At 38.5% G+C, this 19,343-nt stretch overlaps 2 protein-coding genes and 1 non-coding gene across 3 annotated transcripts in view; 1 reads left to right on the plus strand and 2 right to left on the minus strand.

The window, feature by feature from the left end:
- Positions 1-19,343, plus strand: part of LOC110383583 (gelsolin) — a 253,645-nt gene that overhangs the window by 71,146 nt on the left and 163,156 nt on the right. The window lies entirely within an intron of this gene.
- LOC110382533 (serine protease snake) lies at positions 164-13,459 on the minus strand. The gene is made up of 10 exons (XM_064043290.1): positions 13,328-13,459; positions 8,379-8,487; positions 6,263-6,350; positions 5,457-5,567; positions 4,905-4,966; positions 4,201-4,361; positions 3,384-3,578; positions 2,827-3,016; positions 2,356-2,519; positions 164-364 (listed from the first exon to the last, which is right to left on the minus strand). Exons 2-10 carry the CDS (start codon positions 8,431-8,433, stop codon positions 191-193), a joined length of 1,200 nt encoding a protein of 399 aa, XP_063899360.1. The 5' UTR covers positions 8,434-8,487; positions 13,328-13,459; the 3' UTR covers positions 164-190.
- Trnav-uac (transfer RNA valine (anticodon UAC)) lies at positions 18,015-18,087 on the minus strand. Its single transcript has one exon. It is a non-coding gene; the product is annotated as a tRNA-Val (tRNA).

Below are 19,343 nucleotides of genomic sequence, written 5' to 3' on the forward strand. Positions count from 1 at the left end.
CTTCCTAGTGTTATGGCTGGAAAGAAGAAGCGGTGAAATACAAACTTCCCAACAACACAGCTGTCTATTACAATTGCCTACATTATTTTATTGCAATGCCATAATTAAATATTTCAATTTATCTACAAAGTTACCTAAGTTACAGAATCAAATAAAACCCACATTTAATTAATAATACTGTATATTTCATTTATTCACCCGGCCACACGACGCTCTCGATCCAGTCTATATAACTAGCTACCCTGGTATACACGGCTGGTCTGCCTTTTTCCGCGCAGTTTCTTCCGAAAGAGGTTACTCCTATTATACGAAAGATACAGGAGTTCTCTTTTGAAGCTATTTGGAGAGGAGAGCCGGAATCGCCCTGTGAAATAAGAGAGGCACATTTATTTGGCGAGTCTACTATTTTAATACTTATATCAAAAGGAGTTTTATATTTTGGCTTTTTTTTCTGACACACTTATGGAACAAAATATAATTTTAGAAGTCGGGTTCGGTGGCCAAACATTGCAGAATAATAATCGCTGCGATAAGTAAGTAGGTATCGGCGCGGATCTTGAGCTCTGACCTTCACCTGCGCTGAAGTAATTTATTGGGTCCCTTTTGTGGTGTGAAGTGAGGCGCGGGGGCGGGGTAAAGCGGTGATTGGCCCGAAGCGCATCGCGTCATAGCCGACACTCGGTATTAGTTCTTTGCTAATAAATCACTTCTGCGCAGATGTAGGTCAGAGCTCAAGATTCGTGCCGATAACTATCGGTAATACTTAACCTTAAGACACAGACTTCTAGAGCATAGTATCGTTCGATGATGAACCCCCCACTCCCTTTTCCCGCCAGCTACGTTCGAGGATTATGATGGAACGTAGGTATACCAAAGAATCATCAGAAGCATCAAACTCAAATTTACCTATGTTTCCAATAAATAAGTTTGAGTTTGGGCATCCAAATTGATTCATCCGTTTAGTAGTCACGGTGCCAGGGATAGACAGATATTTACACAGTTTTGGTCTCCTCCGTCACCGCCGGATACCTAAAATTGGTTCCTGCGTAGCGACCCATGCAAAGTTTCATGACGACAAAAAGTTTGACGACAACATGCCAGTAACCTTAAAAGTGTAACAAAATACTTATTAATTGAATACTTACTGTAAAAAAGTTATTTTTTGGGAGGAAAATGTTACTAGGTGTTATAGGTATAATACCTGACAAGTATCCTTCCCGCCTCTCAGTTCACCGGCGCACATCTGTGTCGACTCAAACCCGTGCCAGTTCCGATTGAAGAATAACACCAGCGTGTCATTGCAGAATGCATTGTCTAAGATAGGGAGTGATAAGTTGTGCAAACTTACTGATCTCCTTACAGAGAACAGCCAGAAAAGTTACGCACAGAACCAGCAAACCAGTTACCTACTAAAACTGCAGGCAAATCGGATCATTCGTTTAAGACCTATGGAGCCACAGACAGTGGCCACAGACAGTCAATGGCGATCTGCGTCTTTTAACCGACTTTCTAAAAGGAGAAGGTTCTCAATTCTTCTTTATCCACATCTCCGTCTCCATGATACTTAAAAGTGGTCTTTGCGCAGCGACCCAATCAAAGTTTCATAAACGACAAAAAGTTTGACGAGAACTTCACCAAAAACGTGCCAGTAACCTTAAAAATGTGGAGATCTAAAGGTCAGTGGACGTCCTATGGCTGAGATGATGATGATGAACCTTAAAAGTGTAACAAAATACTTATTACAGTATTGTTACAATTGAATACTTACTGTAAAAAAGTTATTTTTTGGGAGGAAAATGTTACTAGGTGTTATACAATACCTGACAAGTATCCTTCCCGCCTCTCAGTTCGCCGGCACACATCTGTGTCGCCTCAAAGCCGTGCCAGTTGCGATTGAAGAATAACACCAGCGTGTCATTGCAGAATGCATTGTCTAAGATCGAGAGCGATAAATCGTGCAAACTTACTGATCTCCTTACTTAGAGAACAGCTAGAAAAGTTTCTAAGAACCAAACCAGCAACCTTACCTACTAAAACTGGAGCCAAATCGGATCATTCGTTTAAGACTTATGGAGCCACAGACAAATAGAGTTTTCGCAAAAATCAATGGCGCCCAAAACTTTTCGACCTACTTACCAAAAGGAGGTTCTCATTTTTTTTAACGACGTCAAAAATCATCAAATGACCCTAGCTGTGGGTTAGCAGCGGTGAGGGAGTGTCAGACTCTTACTGACTAAAAACCGTCGTGTTCCGTCGTAGGCCTTTTATGTACCAGGGCCGCGGTAACTCTTTCGAACAATCCCGCAGCCCCGGCAGACCTTGGCCCTGTTGGGCCCCGCTGGTTTGAAAACATACCTGACAAGTATCCTTCCCGCCTCTCAGTTCCCCGGCACACATCTGTGTCGACTCAAACCCGTGCCAGTTGCGGTTGAAGAATAACACCAGCGTGTCATTGCAGAATGCATTGTCTAAGATCGAGAGCGATACTTTTTGGAGCTCCTTGGCTGTTTGCTTTGTTCCTGGGGGCAAGAAAAAAAAGTTAGGGTCATAGATAGATGTAGTGAATTTTTCCCGCGATTTTAATTCCAAGAAAGTGTATGTATACCTCCGTACGATAGATTTATATAACCGATCTATCGATACATTTGCGATATACTGAATTTTGACACTAGCGCCTACTATAAATACTAGGTAATTTACCCGAAACTTTGGTTAAGTGAATATTTTTTTGGTACTCTGTCACAGAAAAAACCTCAGCAGATAGTCATTTTGATAAAACTTGAACAGGCAAACCAGCTCTCTATCTCTGCTTCATTAAACACTTACGGGTATCCACGACGCCCCACCCAGTAGCGACGGCCTTGTTGACGCCACTAAGCTCCGCGCTCGTCCAAAGACAAGCGGCGCGTATAGCTGCCCTGAACTTGACATCTGTCACCAGTTCAAGGAGTGCTATGTCGTTGTAGACGCGCGGAGGATCGTAGTCGGGGTGTTTGTGGATAGTTCTGATTGCTACCTGGGGGGAGAAAGGATAGAATCTATACTAATATTATAAAGCTTTTAAGATACAAGAAATGTTTACACAAAGCAGCCCGGAGCCTGGACGTTGGTGATTGATACACCCATGCATCGGATGGCAAATGTCGGTCCTGCTTGTGATCTCTCTCCGGTGGTGTCGGATTGTCGTCCCATCGCGCTATGAGAGTGAAGGAACAGTGAGTGGACCTGTGTCTGCGCAAATGCTCGTGCACTATAATATGACCTGCGCAGTTGGCTTATCTCCTTATATGAGAACAGCCGCCGTAGCCGATAATCGGCTAGGAGGAGGTTAGACAGGACCACGGTGGTCAAAATTTTATCAATTATTCACTAAAAAATCTTACATCAACAGGATTAGCTCCGTCATACACATCGTTATCAATATTCTGGTCTCCGAGCCTGACTATGACGGGCTCCGGTGTCTGCGCGTTTGGATCTCTACTGCAGTGCGCGGCTGTGAGCACGAAGCGAGGACTGATTAGACTGCCGCCGCAGCTGAATTTGTAGGTCCCGCCGAAATCTGCCCAGCCTATGGCTGCCTGAAAAAAGAAATAATACAGCTGTTATTGTCACACGGAGAAGGATTGAGCATTAATCACCACGCTTGCTCAATGCGGGTTGGTGATTTCAGACTTTATAGTCCAGGTTCCCTCAAGATGTTCCTTTAGTAATAGTAATCTGTGGTAAAACCTACAGCAGATAAAAAAGATATGTTCATGTTAGAGTCTTTTTTAAGAAACAAACCCTGCATTTCAAACAGCCAGTATACGCCATCTTAAGGAGGCCGCCATATTGGATTTATAATGACGTTTCTTAGCTAGTCATGTATTGTCATCAGAACTCAGAGCGTGTGCAAAATGTCATCCTAGTCAAAGACCAGGAAGTGGGTCAAATTAAGATTCCAAGATTTTCGTACATATGTACCTACGTAGTTACAAGTGTAGCATAAGCATGTTAAAAATAGAATCGAGGATTGTTTGAACTTAAACAAAGTAGGTAAGTACCTATAAGACACTGACCAAAAAATTATAATTTGAGTCGATGAAACATGAATAAGATTTATTGGTGGATCGACTGGGCAACATGCGCGTACTTGTGCTCTGAATTTAGTGGCGAGCCGCCATTAAGTATGACGAGAACTATTAGAGGTATAAAACTCACCATATGTGGAAACTCCCCAGGATTAGCATTTTCGCCTCCCACTATAAGCTCGACACCAGTATAGTCACATTTAGCCGACGTCACGGAAAACGGCTCCGGGTCCGGTATCAGAGGTATATATGGCACTTTTTCTACTACACCGCGACTGTATTCTTCACATTCTGTAAGAAAAAGGTTAAAAGATAAAAGACAAGTTCATCATCTGTCCAGCGTTCCCAACTATGTTGGGGTCGGCTTAAAGTCTTAATGAATGCAGCTGAGTACCAGTGTGCTACATGAAGCCACTGCCTATTTGATCTCCTCAATATAGTTGCAAAGGCAGCTCTTTGACAAGGCTGGTTGTCAGACGACACGCCAACAAACGACTGCCAAAGCTGCTACGACTGCTAAATGACAACCGGGACCTACCAATTTTTCGTGCCTTCCGAAACGAGGAGGAACTCGTCATGACACACACGTGAGGTACCAGTCCTATCGCGCTATGAGAGTGAAGGAATAGTGAGTGCACCTGTGTCCAAGCAATACTATAATATGTCCTGCGCAGCTGACTGATCTCCTTATATTAAGAGTAGCCAATAGCAATGTAATTATCGTCTGGATGATATTATTACTTTTGCTCAGAAATTAGCTACAAGTGACCATCAAGTCTGAAGAGCTGCAATATACCTACTTATTATTGTGTTTAAGTAAAAGTAGGTACTTACTTCTTTCGCTGACTCTCTTGCCATCATTGGCACCGTTCGCTGTTCCCCAAATAGGCCTTTGACTGAAAAGTACAGAAAAAATGTAAAGTCTTTAGAAATCACCCCAGTCAGTTTTGGAAACTTAAACGGGATAGCAATAAAGTTTGCTTATTTAGTTGTAGTATTAGGTATATCTAAGGAAAGGCTGGACTGATTCCAAAAATTCTTTCAGTGTTTGAAAGTCTATTTATCATGGTAGGCTACAGGATTCCAAATGAATAACCCAAGCTACCGAGGATAGCTTACAAATCAAATCAAATCATTCTTATTTACTTCATTTAGGCCTTTACAAGCATTTATGAACGTCAAAAATTATAAATAAGTTTGATTCTATTGCCCATTCTAAAAGTAGCTTCCTATGGAGAAGAACGGGCAAGAAACTCCATATACACAGCACGTCATAAACATAGGTTATTTTTTCACCATGTGCGGGACATAATTCCCTCAATACGCGGATTAAACTGTAGGAAACTGCTTCTATATATAAAAAAACTGTTGATAATAAGTACGTACTCTCGATCTCTCGTGGTAGCTGACTGAAGAATAGAAGATCCATCACGACAACACACCACCGTTGCGCCAAAAGTATTGTATGTACAGAAAGTAGGCCGAATACCACTCAACCTGAAAAATAAAAACAAAATACGTAAGACCACTAACATTGTTCGCGAACTGTGTATGATATATCGCAACTCCACACATAGCAAAGGGATTAGGATAAGAGGAGGCCCAATTCACAGTGGGACACACTAGGGCCAAAGCCTGTCGGGGCTGCGGGATTGTTCGCGCGAGTTACCGCGGCACTGGTACATAAAGGGTTTAAGAAGGAACATGGTGGGTTTTAGTCAGTAAGAGTCTGACACTCCCTCACACTGCACCCACAGCGGGAGGGGTCATTTGATGAATTCCTACCAAAAAAAAAAGATGAAACCGCGTTGAATACCTATGTTACTATAATTATTTGAAGCCCTAAGGATAGTAAAAACGCTGATAAGTTATCATCCTAGCCTTTTCCATCTATGTTGAGGTCGGCTTCCAGTCTAACCGGATTCAGCGGAGTATCAGTGTGCCACAAGGAGCGACTGCCTATCTGACCTCCTCAACGGGGAACCCAATACCCCTTGGTTAGACTGGTGTCAGACTTCCTGGCTTCTGACTACCCGTAACGACTGTCAAGGATGTACAATGACAGCCGGGACCTACAGTTTAACGTGCCATCCGAAACGCAGCCATTGGTGTCTATGATATACTTAGAAACTACATACAAACTTAGAAAAGTTAAAAGCTGATAAGTAATTAAAAGAAAATAGAAACCTTACTGAAAGTCATTTTTGGCTGATTCGCACTGATCAGCTACTGTACAACGTCCCACTGTGTTGGCATATTGGTCCACACAGGGTTCTCCCTCTGAAAAATAAATAAATAGAAAATGTTACTTACTTTAATTATTTAGATATTGTACTGTAACCTGAAACTTGCTCGCGGGAGGACCTAATGAGCGCATCCGGCCGTGCTCTCGCTGTGGCGGTATATTGGGCTGACAAAGTGTAGTCTCACTATAAGACATGTCATCGACTCGAAAGAAGAAGAATTTAGATAGATATTTCCACATTTACAAAGAATATAAACTAACTATCTTAGTCAAAAAAAAATTAAAGGCGTCAAAAAATTCGTCCCCATCGCTGTGGACTGGGAGCGTGCCCAAGAGGCTGGCAGCAGTGGCAGCATTCATCATCATCAGCGTATCGCAGTCCACTGCTGGACATAGGCCTCTCCAAGTGCACGCCACTGAGATCGATTTTCGGCTACTCGCATCCAGCTCCTGCCAGCCGTCTTGCGCAAGTCATCACTCCACAGTGCCTGAGGACGTCCTACACTACGTTTGCAAAGGCGTGGTCTCCACCCTAGAATTCGTTTACCCCAACGGTTATCGGGTCTTCGGCTACTATGGCCATCAGCCCACTGCCACTTCAGCTTGCTGATTCCTTGCTTGCTTTGCTGGTAGCATTACCTCGTTGGATCGCCATGCCGATGCGCCTTTGTCCGAGGTAATAGACAGCCTTTTGCCAAATAATATTATTACAAAAAAAAAACTTTTTATCCGGGTGTAGTCCACTCGGGAAGTGGGTGAAACTTCAAAAAAAAGTTAGTCTATTGTATTTAGGTATACTTACTAATATATTAAAATTCAAACATTGTTTTGTTTGTTCTTTTGCATCCTAAAAGATTTTGAAAGTACTCAACCGATTTCAAAAATTCTTCACTGTTGGAAAGCTACGCTCTTCCCGAGTAACATAGGCTATATTTTATCCCGGTACGGGCAGTAGTTCCCGCAGGACGCGGGTGAAACCGCGGAAAAACGGTTGTAATGAATATGCGTATAAGTAAAGTGCGTGTTTGTAATAGGAAGCTACTAGTAAGGATTAAATATAAGGAAAATATATTAGAAAAATACCTAAAATACCTACTATGATTAATAGTATTTATGATCACGTAATAATTGGCATGCAAATCATAATTGTATCCTATTATCCTGCTAATATATTATCCGATTAATGATACTAAGAAAAACGCTCGTGGCTAAATCAAAGCAATAGAGAACGATCGATCATAAGGTTAAGCAACGCTTGGCGCGGTCGGTCTGTGGATGGGTGAATATCTTGTCATACTAATACTATAGGCCCGGCTATCATTTGAACTTGAGCGGTCGGTTGTCGTTACGGGTAGTCAGGGATCTCATTCCTGGCACAGACTTTAGAATGATTTGTTAAAGTTTTTTTAGCCCACAAAGTGATTTTTTGGTCTGACTCGAGAATCGAATCCGAGAACCCGTGCACAGGAGTCACGCTATGCGACAAATTTTCAGCCGGGTAGAGGATATTAGATATCTTGAAACGCGGGCGAAACCACAGGTAACAATTAGTACCTATGCAGGTAATTTAAGTGCATATAAGCACTCATGCACTTAAATATGAAGTATTAAAGCCACTAAGCAGGTACTAAGTATTAATAAATATTTATATACTGACCAACGGTTTGTTTATTTGTTTTAATAATTACGTTTACGATGACTCAGGCTAAAAAACTTACCGTCTTACTACAAAAACGTAAACATCTGTTGAACACTTGTCTAATCTAAAAAAGCGTGGCTGCAAAACGGACCTTATTTCGACGTCATAATCTGTCATTATTTTAGACAAGTGTTCAACAGACGTTTAAAAGTTTTCTGGTACGACGGTTAGAGCTTACACCGCAAACTTTTAGTCGGCCGATAGTTTGTTTGGGCTCATAAATCAGTATGAAGATGAATGGTAGTACACACATTACAAAGATCAGATATTTAGCCGGTATCAGACCGACTGAAAACTTTGATTGTTTTTCTCATTTTTTTTTTTCAAAAATTCATTTTTTTAACTTAGTTTAAAGTAATCTTACCTCTTTGCGCCGTACAGGAAACCAAGAATAAAGAAAACACCAAAAATGGAAACATTTTGTTGTCTCTGGCATAAACCTTGTCAACTCCACATAATAATGAATTCAAGATCTGTAAATAAACAAATAAAAACATGTTAATTAAAGGTGTGTCCAGACATTATTATAGTTTGTACACTAAAGGTTCCGAAACTGCTGAAACGATTTGAAAAATTATTTCACTGTTGAAAAGCTACACTCTTCCCGAGTAACATAGGCTATATTTTATCCCGGTACGGGCAGTAGTTCCCACGGGACGCGGGTGAAGACGCTAGTTATCTATAAAAATCTTTTTAAAAACACATTCAGAGATTAGCAGACAGTCATAAATTAATTGAAACGTTTAATATACTTATACTTAATACGACTTTTTTATGACTGTTTTTTTTTTTTGCAAAAACTGGTTTGAATATGGTATGGTTTTCCGCTTAAGTAGGTAACAGAATCAGGTAACTGTATTTTTTGTTTAGTCTGTTGATATCTACTTATGTTATTGTTTTTATGATTTATTTGTTTTAGTAAGTAAGTATACTTAGAGTAATATTCTTTATAAAAACTTGAAGAGTTTGTTTATTTATTTGTTTGAACTCGTCAATCTTAGGAATTATTAATACGATTGGCAATATTATTTTAGTGTTAGAGAGCCCATTTATTGAGGAAGGCTATAGGCTACTTTTTATCCGGGTTCGTATAGAGGTTCCCACGGGATGCGGGTGAAACCGCTGGCAGAAGCTAGTATATAATAATAGAGGTAGTCACAATTATGGACCCTGATGGGTACAGCAAGATAGTTAAGGAGAGAGAGGCTTTTAATGTAGTATAGTAGTAGTATACAGGGTTACTGGTAAGTAGACCGCATCCTTTCAGGAGGTGATAGTATAGGTCAATACGGACAAATTTGACCCTGGGATACACTGGGCAAAAGTTGACCCGTTTCAAGATAATCGAGTTTCAAGATCTTTTCTTTACAAGTCGTCTAGGTATACGAATACATTTTTATTATTAGTTAAAAGTCTCGTTTTTGCGGATTTTTGTGTGTTTTGTGCCTTTTTGGATAGCTAGATAGATGTAGATGTTTTTTAAGTATTCTGCACAAAAAAATGAAGAGTAACATTTTTGAGAAAATAACTACTAAAAAAGTAATTGCTGTTCGCTATAATTTCCTCTGTGATTTGTACAGTTTTATGGTTTGTTATTATGAAGTGATTCATCTTCTATCCAAAAACACACAAAAATCCACAAAAACGAGACTTTTGACTAATAATGAAAATTTATACGTGTACCTAGACGACTGATCTAGAAATTCGATTATCTTGAAATGGGTTAACTTTTGCCCAGTGTATCCCAGGGTCAAATTTGTCCGTATTGACCTAAACTATCACCTCATGAAAGGATGCGGTCTACTTACCAGTAACCCTGTATTATTCAAGTATTTATTCATGTATATTATAATATTACGTATATTTGCATTGAGTAAAGGAAACGCCCATTTGCACATTGCTTGAAAAACCAATAAAAACAACTTGTTTATACCAAGTAACTAGTTTTATTTTATTTTGACATCATTAAAAATTCCAAAGTTTTTTTTATAACAAGGCTGGTTTTGCAAAAATCAGGTTTAAAGGGAATGCTGTCTATGCTAGGTTACATTTACAAAAACACAACTTGTGGGATTAAAAATTATTTACCTACTTGTTTTGGTTTCTTCTCGTTACGATTTTCATGTTGACTTGGACATAGTAAGTAAGGAATGAAGTTTTATTTTTATACCAATGATTTGACCCGTGAGGATCTATTTTCCGTACCCGGATAAAATATGGGGATAAAAGGCAGATTCCGGACAAAAAAGAGTTTTAAAGATATTTTCAAATCGGTTCATACTACTTTCGGAGCCTTTAGGGTACAATCAAAACCAAAAAAAACCTCTTTACTGTTTTAACTAATTCAGGAAGGCTTCTTTTGAGTATCTTTGCACGAGAAGTAATATGCCCTCGGCATGCGGATGAAACCGCGGATGGACACTAGTCTGTACCAATATTATAATAAAAAGGATTTTTTTGGTATTCGATAAAATGAAATTTTGATGAAAACTACGGAACTGATTTGGAAAAGTATTTTACTGCTTGAAATTCTATTTTACGCCGGTAGTGCCCTCGTGAAACGGGTGAAACCGCTGGTGTAAGCTAGTAGGTATGGTAAGTATAAAAGAAACAGATGTACAGGATGTTATTAAGTACTGAATTTTCCTACATAACTAGTCAAAGGGAAATCAATTATAATTTTCCTTATTTAAAGTAGCAAGTTAACTTGTTCTAGACATTATTTTATTCTCAGTTATTACGCATTTAGGTACGCAGTAAGTATTTTCTACCTAATCTCTCCAAGGAGATCAGCCAGCTGCGTAGGACATATTATAGTGCACGAGCATTTGCGCAGACACAGGTGCACTCACTATTTCTCAAATGTATTGTCAAGTTTATTATAAGCAGATTAAGTTGTATTACGTTGTTAGTTCGACAAGTGTTCGACAAGTGTCAGTATGACGAGTGAAAATGGACTCGGAAGACCTATAAGTAACATTGCGCCGACCCCAAATAAAATTGGGAACAGGGCAGGAGGAAGAAGGTTATTTCAACAACTTTTCCTAAATCAAAGTTAGGTCAATGCAGTTGGTTCGAAATCTTCCAAAATGTAACAAAATAATAAAAATCCAAAATATAATAAAATTTGGATCAAAAACTGTTTCCTCAATATAATTTAGGTATTTCCTCAAGATCGTAAAAAACAAGTCTTTTTTAAATGACAGTATGCAGTTTGTTGAACTTTGCAGTGTTATTGATTTTATTAATTTACTGTTAAATGTTTTACCGGGTCATTTAGATTTTAGATATTAATAAAGTGGGTCATCATCTGCCTAGTATTTTCCCAACTATGTTAGGGTCGGCTTCCAGTCTAAACAGATGCAGCTGACTTGTGCAGTGACTTACAAAGAGCATCTGCCTGTCTAAGCTCCTCAAACCAGTAACCCTGGCAACCCAAAACCCCTTCGTAAGAGTTGTTGTCACACACAATTACTGGTTTCTGACTACCCGTAGCAACTGCCTAGGTTCAATGACAGCCGGGATCTACAGTTTATCGTGCCCTAACATTTAACCTATTTTAATTTAATTTAACCTAAACAAGGATTATATGTATGAACAATGAAGGTAGTAAATATTCACCCATATGATTTTGGATTTTTAAATAAAATGCGGGTCATTTCATAAAGTTTTCCTCAAAACGAGGAAAAGGCTTTTTTACGGTCCTGTACACAAAAAGATAAAACGGGATCCTATTACTAGACTTTGCTGACTGTCTGTCAGGCCGTAATTCATATATAATAAAATAATAAAAAGGAACATAATTTTGTTTTTAAGGGTTCCGAAACTACAGCATCGATTTGAAAAAAAATATCACTGATTATTTTTCCGACCCAAATATCGACCAATAGAATTGCACCATTCGACGTCACGTGGTACAACCTACATGGTATTATACTGATAATTTTTTGAATATTTTCTCTGGTCGTTGCTACGTCAAACTGACAGGTTGTGGCCGACATTTGGGACGGAATAATATCTACACGAGCTTCAATTTTCTGGCATTTCCTCATTTCTGCAACATAAAGTCGTCAAGTTTTCCAGGAAAAATCACTCGCGCTTCGCGCTCGTGATTTTTTAACCTGAAAAACTTGACTCCTTCATTTGTTTGCAACGAACCTATCGGGAAATACCCGATAATTTTGAAGCTCTTGTGGTATTATAAGTGATAAGTTACACTTTTCTCGCGTAACATAGGATATATTTTATCCCGGTACTGGCAGTAGTTCCTACGGTATGCGGGTGAAACCACGGGAAAAAGGCTAGTACCTACCTAAGTAAATATAAATGAGGCACGAATTGTAAAGGTCGGCAATCAAGCAAGCTAAATGTCAAGATCCAAATGGATCCGCATCCGGAATTCCTATACGGTTAAATCGTTTGGTACCGGCTGTCATTTGAACATCTTTGGCAGTCGTTACGGGTAGTCAGAAGCCAGTAAGTGTCTTGAGGAGATCAGATAGGCAGTCGTTCCTTGTGGCACACTGGTACTCAGCTACATCCGGTTAGACTGGAAGCCGACCCCAACATAAGTTGGGAAAAGGCTACGCAAAATGATAAATGAGTTAGATAGATTGACAAACTATCTCATTGCATGTCAATAACCTACCCATATGATTTTGGATTTTAAAATAAAATGCGGGTCATTTCACAAAGTTTTCCTCAAAACGAGGAAAAGGATTTATAAATTTTCTTTTTTTGTCACGTTTTACAAGCAGAAGTTATTAATGATGGTGTCAGGACGAGAAACAGGTGCAGGAAGAAGTTGTAGGTTTACGTCAACGTGATTACGGACAAAAATTACCGGATAGATTTTGATTTAACACGACTGTACTATAGCATCTAAATAACAGAAGCTGGATACTTTTTGTAGCAGGAGTTTCCTCAAGAAGCGAGTGAAACCGCTTACGAAAAGCGAGTGGCTAATAAACAAGAAATAACAAGACAAATATGCCAATTTATTATATTTGTTTACTTACTTATAATACAACAACAAGACTTTATTTTTCTCAAAACGAGAAGTCAAAAATACTTATATTTAAACAAGCTGTTTTTCCGCGGTTTCACCCGCGTCCTGTCTGAACTACTGCCCGTACCGGAATAAAATATGCCCATGTTACTCGGGAATCGTCTAGCTTCCCAACAATGAAAGATTTTTTCAAATCGATCCAATAGTTTCGAAGCCTTTAAAGTGCAAACCAAAAAATATTTCCTCTTTATTTCAACAGTAAGTAAAGATTACATGTAAATAAATAAAAAACAAAATAAACTTACCCGCTATTAAAATATGTATCGTTCTTATAAACACAATATATATATATTTACTTATTTAATTATTAATAACAAACACGTATTACTTTGACAAAGCTTGTAAGCTGACTGGTTAAAACATCTTGTTGACGGTGCCAAACCGGATTCACTGAGGAACATTATAATGTTAAGTGTATTTATAAAGCTTAGGACATATTGGACAATAACTAAAACCTTTAACAAGTACGAGTGTGTGAGTTCGCAAAACCAATGCAACTTTTCTAAGTTTGTATGTACTTTCTAAGTATATCTTAAACGCCAATGGCTGATAACAAGGTGAAGGAAAACATCTTAAGGAAACCTGGACTATAAAGTCTGAAATCAACAACCCGCATTGAGCAAGCGTGGTGATTAATGCTCAATCCTTCGTGAGAGGAGGCCTCTGCCCAGTGGGACGATAAAAAAATGCTGTAACTGTATGTACTTTCTAAGTACCTATATCTGGGTCACCAATTACTGTTTCGGATGGCACGTTAAACTGTAAGTCCCGGCTGTCAGTGAACATCCTTGGCAGTCATTACGGGTAGTCAGAAGCCAGTAAGTCTGACAACCAGTCTTACCAATTGACTAAATATTGTACGCAGTGAAAGATGGATGGATTGCCTGAAAGATGACATGAATAGGAAGGGAGTGAGTGTCAGTATGACGAGTGACAGGGGAACATGGAAGAGGATGACATATTGCGCCGACCACAAATAAAATTGGGAACAGGGCAGGAGGAAGAAGAAGAAGAAGTGATATGGGCTACTTTTATCCAGATGCGGGGGGTAGTTCCCTAAGTCGTTAGTGGAAGCTAGTATTAAAATAATTACGTAATGTTTCAATGAACTTATCCGACATTTTTTTTGATGAAAAAGGTTTGCAAATGTCATTTCCTCACCGCAATGTGAATTAGTCCTAACTCATAACTTATTCATACAAATTATAATATTGTATCATCTGTACTAAACGGGTTTCCCAATTATATTTACAAAACATATGTTTTAACTATAGGAAGTTAATTCTTTGCATAGTATTTTCCCAACTATGTTGGGGTCGGCTTCCAGTCTTACCGGATGCAGCTGAGTACCAGTGTTTCACAAGGAGCGACTGCCTATCTGATCTCCTCAACCCAGTTACCCGGGCGACCCAATACCCCTTTGTCACACTGATGTCAGACTTAATGGCTCCTGACCACCCGTAACGACTGCCAAGGATGTTCAATGACAGCCGGGACCTACAGTTTAACGTGCCATCCGAAACACAGTCATTGGTGTCCCGGATATACTTAGTTAGAAAGTCCGTAAGTACAGAAAAGTTGCATTGGTAGTGGTACTACCCTCCTCAAAACAGCTACCCAGGCAACATCAAACCTATTCCTTGGTTGTTGCGGAAGACATCCACCAGCGTGAGGCATTGTGAATTATTGACGCACACGTCTATCTCGTGGTGTACTCGCTGTAGCAAACAGGGCCCCGATTCTCCTAAGTAAATAATGTCAAAATCGAATAGAAATCGAATCGCAATATGATCGTAATAGCAGTTTTAACCATATCGGGCATTCTGCTACTAATAAAAGACCAATCGTATTCGATTGACATTTGATTGGTGTGCGATTGGTCTGCTATTTTGGTGATTTTGGTCTATACTGTAGTTTGCTGTACAATCATTTTGCAATCGTAAATCATTTGCAGACAAAATGATTAATTATTGAATGACAGAAAAGGATAAAAACGTTTATTTCAAAGAAAAAATAGCGGAATGCCACATACGCTTCAATCGTAATCGAGTCGGGATTGGATATCAGTCGAATCGAGTCGAACGTGAATCGTATGACGCTTAAGTAAAATTAGGAGAATCGTGCCCCAGTAACCAGCGGCGGCCCTAGCCAATGCGAGGCTACGTGCGGCAGGTCTATGCGAGGCCCTTTGTCCTACGTGAAAAGTCTGTGTTGCGAGAGTAAGCTGGTGTTTTGATTTAGCTAACGTCATGTTTGAGGAGAAATGCTCATGTTAAACAAATCAATAGAATCACAAAATTAACAAATCTAAAATCTTTAATTAAAGCAGAATAATCGAATGAATGAGGAACGTCATTTTCGATCGAAAGAATAGCAAGGGCTGAAAGTTGATCTTGTGTCATCGAATTCCTTAGATATGTTTTAATAATTTTAAGCCTCGAAAAACTGCTTTTTCTATATTATTATTTTATTATTCGAATTCTGAAGACTATTTCGGAAGTGGGATAAACAATTAAATTCTTTTCTAATATATATTTCAGCACCTAGATAATATTCAGCTCTTCATATAACTGATTCAGGACCGTCTCTAGCTCAGCGCCCGGGTGCAATCATGACCCAAGCGCCCCCTATGTTTTGAAAGATTGTGACTTGAGTAGGTCGAACGTCGTAAATAAGAAAGTTTATATGGAAGCTAGGAGTTATTTTCTTGTTAATAAAAGGACTTAAAAGCGGCGCTATCTCCTAGGTTCAACTTAAAAAAGGAAAAAAATAATAAAACAAGTGGAAAGTGAAGTACCCGCGGGCGTAGCGAGCGCAAAAATTTTTGAGCTATGGGTCACTAAAGCACCTAAACTTGTATAATAATCAACAATGCAAGGGGAATTCGCGAGCGTAGCGAGCGCGAAAATTTTTGAGTTTTGGGTCACTAAAGCACCTAAACTTGTACAATGAACAACAGCGGAAGGTGAATTCGCGAGCGTAGCGAGCGCGAAAATTTTTGAGTTTTGGGTCATTAAAGCACCTAAACTTGTACAATAAACAACAGCGGAAGGTGAATTTGCGAGCGTAGCGAGCGCGAAAATTTTTGAGTTTTGGGACATAAAAGTATTCTAATCAAGTTAGAAGAAAAGGCACTGTCAAGTGAACAGCCGCGAGCGTAGCGAGCGCGAATTTTTTTATTGTTTCTTTAAGGACTCTCAAATTAAACAAATAAAAAGAATCCGTGACTGGATCGAGAGCCAGTTGTTTTTGTTACTTTGGTGTTCCAACTTTTTGTTAAATTGAAGACTCAAAAAGTAAACGCAGAATAAATTAGAAATAAAGAAAAAAAAACACTTTTTTTCTTGGACCAGATACATTTTTTTTTATATTAGTGTGGGTTGTAGCGCGAGGCCCCCATAAGCGCGAGGCCCTGTGCGATGGCACAGTTCGCACACCCCTAGGGCCGCCACTGCCAGTAACACATTGCGCGCGAACATTCTAACATGTCCGCGACACTGCAAACGCCGCGCGAACACATGCTAGCTGTGGACTCGCGACATAGCGTACACTTTTAGGGTTCCGTACCCAAAGGGTAAAACGGGACCCTATTGTTTTCGCTCCTCTGTCCGTCCGTATGTCACCAAGCTGTATCTCATGAACCGTGATTGTTAGAGCTGAAATTTTCACACATGATGTATTTCTGTTGCTGCTATAACAACAAATACTGACAACTAGAATAAAATAAATATTTTGGGGGGCTCCCATACAACAAACGTGATTTTTTTGCTCGTTTTCTAAATACCTAATGGTAAGGAACCCTTCGTGTGCGATTCCGACTCATACTTAGCCGGGTTTTTTTGTGAAATATCGACATAAAAGAATTTGTCAATAAAAACAAAAAAGAAAGGAGAAATTATTGAAGAAAGGAAGGAAAGAAATTACAGTTAAATTACTTACGTACTTTAAAAATACCCCAAACACAGAAATCTTTATTTATGAAAAGGAAAAGGATAAGATTTAAGGAAATTTCATTTTTTGATGCACTTTAAAACTGATGATCATATATTTTTTATGAACGGTTTTTATTAATTGGGTAAGTATCCCTACTAATATTATAAATGCGAAAGTAACTCTGTCTGTCTGTTACGCTTTCACGTTTAAACCACTGAACTGATTTTAATAAAATTTGGTAAGTACAGAGATAGAGTTGACCTTCAGAAAGGAAGGATAGTTTTTATCCCGGGCTTTTGACGAATTCTCTTGGAATCACGATATAAACGAACTCTACGCGGGCGAAGCCGCGGGCGGAAGCTAGTATCTAAACAAAGCATAAGAAAATTAGGTACGTTATTGAAAGTAACCAACTTTGTCGGTTTTTACGGCTAAACTACTGAACCGATTTCAATAGGACCTTTTGGTAGAAAAAATATATTGAAATACTAGCTTTTGCCCGCGGCTTCGCTCCCGTCAACTGACTTCTCTACTTTACCCTATTTTTTTTTCCTTCTCCTGACAATAACAAACACAACAAAAAAAGAATTAGCCAAATTGGTCCAGGCGTTGTTGAGTTATGCGCTTACCAACACATTTTGCGATTCATTTTTATATTATAGATAGAAGAAGATATGCTAATCCTAGGTTCGCCCATACATTGTTCGTAACTATATTTTCTCTTTACATAAATAAACTGTAAAATTTTGCTTGTAGAAATATACCATTTCTTGGCTGACGACAAATTAAGAACAAAGTCCGTAAAATGCGAGTACTAATAAAGAAAAGTTTATTAATACTAGTGGTATTACTACAAATACTTAAACATCTGTGGAACACTTGTCTAAAAATGTGTGGCTGCAAAATGGACCTTATTTCAACGTCAATCTGTCATTTATTTAGACAAGTGTTAAACTGACGTTTAAAAGTTTTTGTGGTACGAAATAAAGCAAAAAGATGTGATTCCGGCCAGGATCGAACTGGCGGCCTTCTGCGTGTAAAGCAGATGTGATAACCACTACACCACGGAACCCGCTTATGAAAGTTCTCGAAATTGCAGATTGCTTTCTAAGTAAAGACTATTAAAAGATTATTTGTGACGTCATAATCTGATTATTTACGCAATGTTTTCAATTTAACTTCGTCGTCATACTTAACCTTGATATTTTTAGTAGATTGTTACAAATTGAGTGTAAAATAGATTATTATATAAACAGTTGAACAATATTGTCATAGCTATTTTTATAAAATTTAAATTGGGTTGTATCTTCATGATTTTTTCAAAATTGATGAATGATTGGAGTTTTGAGTGTACTCTGTATATGTATTATTATGGAAATTGCGTGTCAACACATAATATTATTTAAATTATATTTTCGATTTGAATAAAGTTAAAGTAATATTTTTGTTGTTTTTGTAATGTCATTGTAGCGACATCTATAATTCGTAATGGAAAAGCTTATACACCAGATTTTAATAAAGCTCTGCTACTCAATACGAGATGGCGTTGTCATCAGTAAAGGTTGTTCTGGTCAATAACAGAACACATAACTTTAACGTTTTATTACTGTTATGGGTCTCATAAAAAAGTATACTACTGTTACCTATATCGTTCTTTTCAGAGAGAATCAGCAAAGGGTTACCCTCTTTAAACTATATTCTACTACTCAACACGAGATGGCGCTGTTATCAAAAATAGTTACGGTATTGGAAAATATTTTTCCTAGTGTTAATCTTGTGTCATTTAAAATGTAAGGTATTCGGGCTGGGGCCAAAGCCTGTCGGGGCTGCGGGATTGTTCGCGCGAGTTACTGCGGCGCTGGTACATAAAGGGCTTAAGAAGGAACATGGTAGGTTTTAGTCAGTAAGAGTCTGACACTCCCTCACGCTGCACCCACAGCGGGAGGGGGTCATTTGACATTTTGTAGTATACTCATTATTTACTCTAGCTTACAATAGAAAAATAAAATGACCAATTAACTTTTTAAATTCTTTATTTTATATGATCTCAAACATTTTACTTCATAATTATATTCTAAAAATTGTTCTACATTTTCAATCATTATAATTACGTAAATACATAGTTTCAATTTGAGATTTTTTCAATACAATAAAATCTTAAAATAGCATGAATTATTAATGATATAAATAGTTAAAATATGGAATCTTGTAACTATTTCATAAACTCTTTTATGTCTTAAAATTAAACAAACAATATATTTATATTTTTATTGTTTTAATAAAAAATAATCTCTTGAGGTAGGGTTACCATTGAAGAGGATAGTTATT

This window comes from Helicoverpa armigera, chromosome 31 (assembly GCF_030705265.1).
Source record: "Helicoverpa armigera isolate CAAS_96S chromosome 31, ASM3070526v1, whole genome shotgun sequence".
In the NCBI taxonomy this organism is placed as follows: Eukaryota; Metazoa; Arthropoda; class Insecta; order Lepidoptera; family Noctuidae; genus Helicoverpa; species Helicoverpa armigera.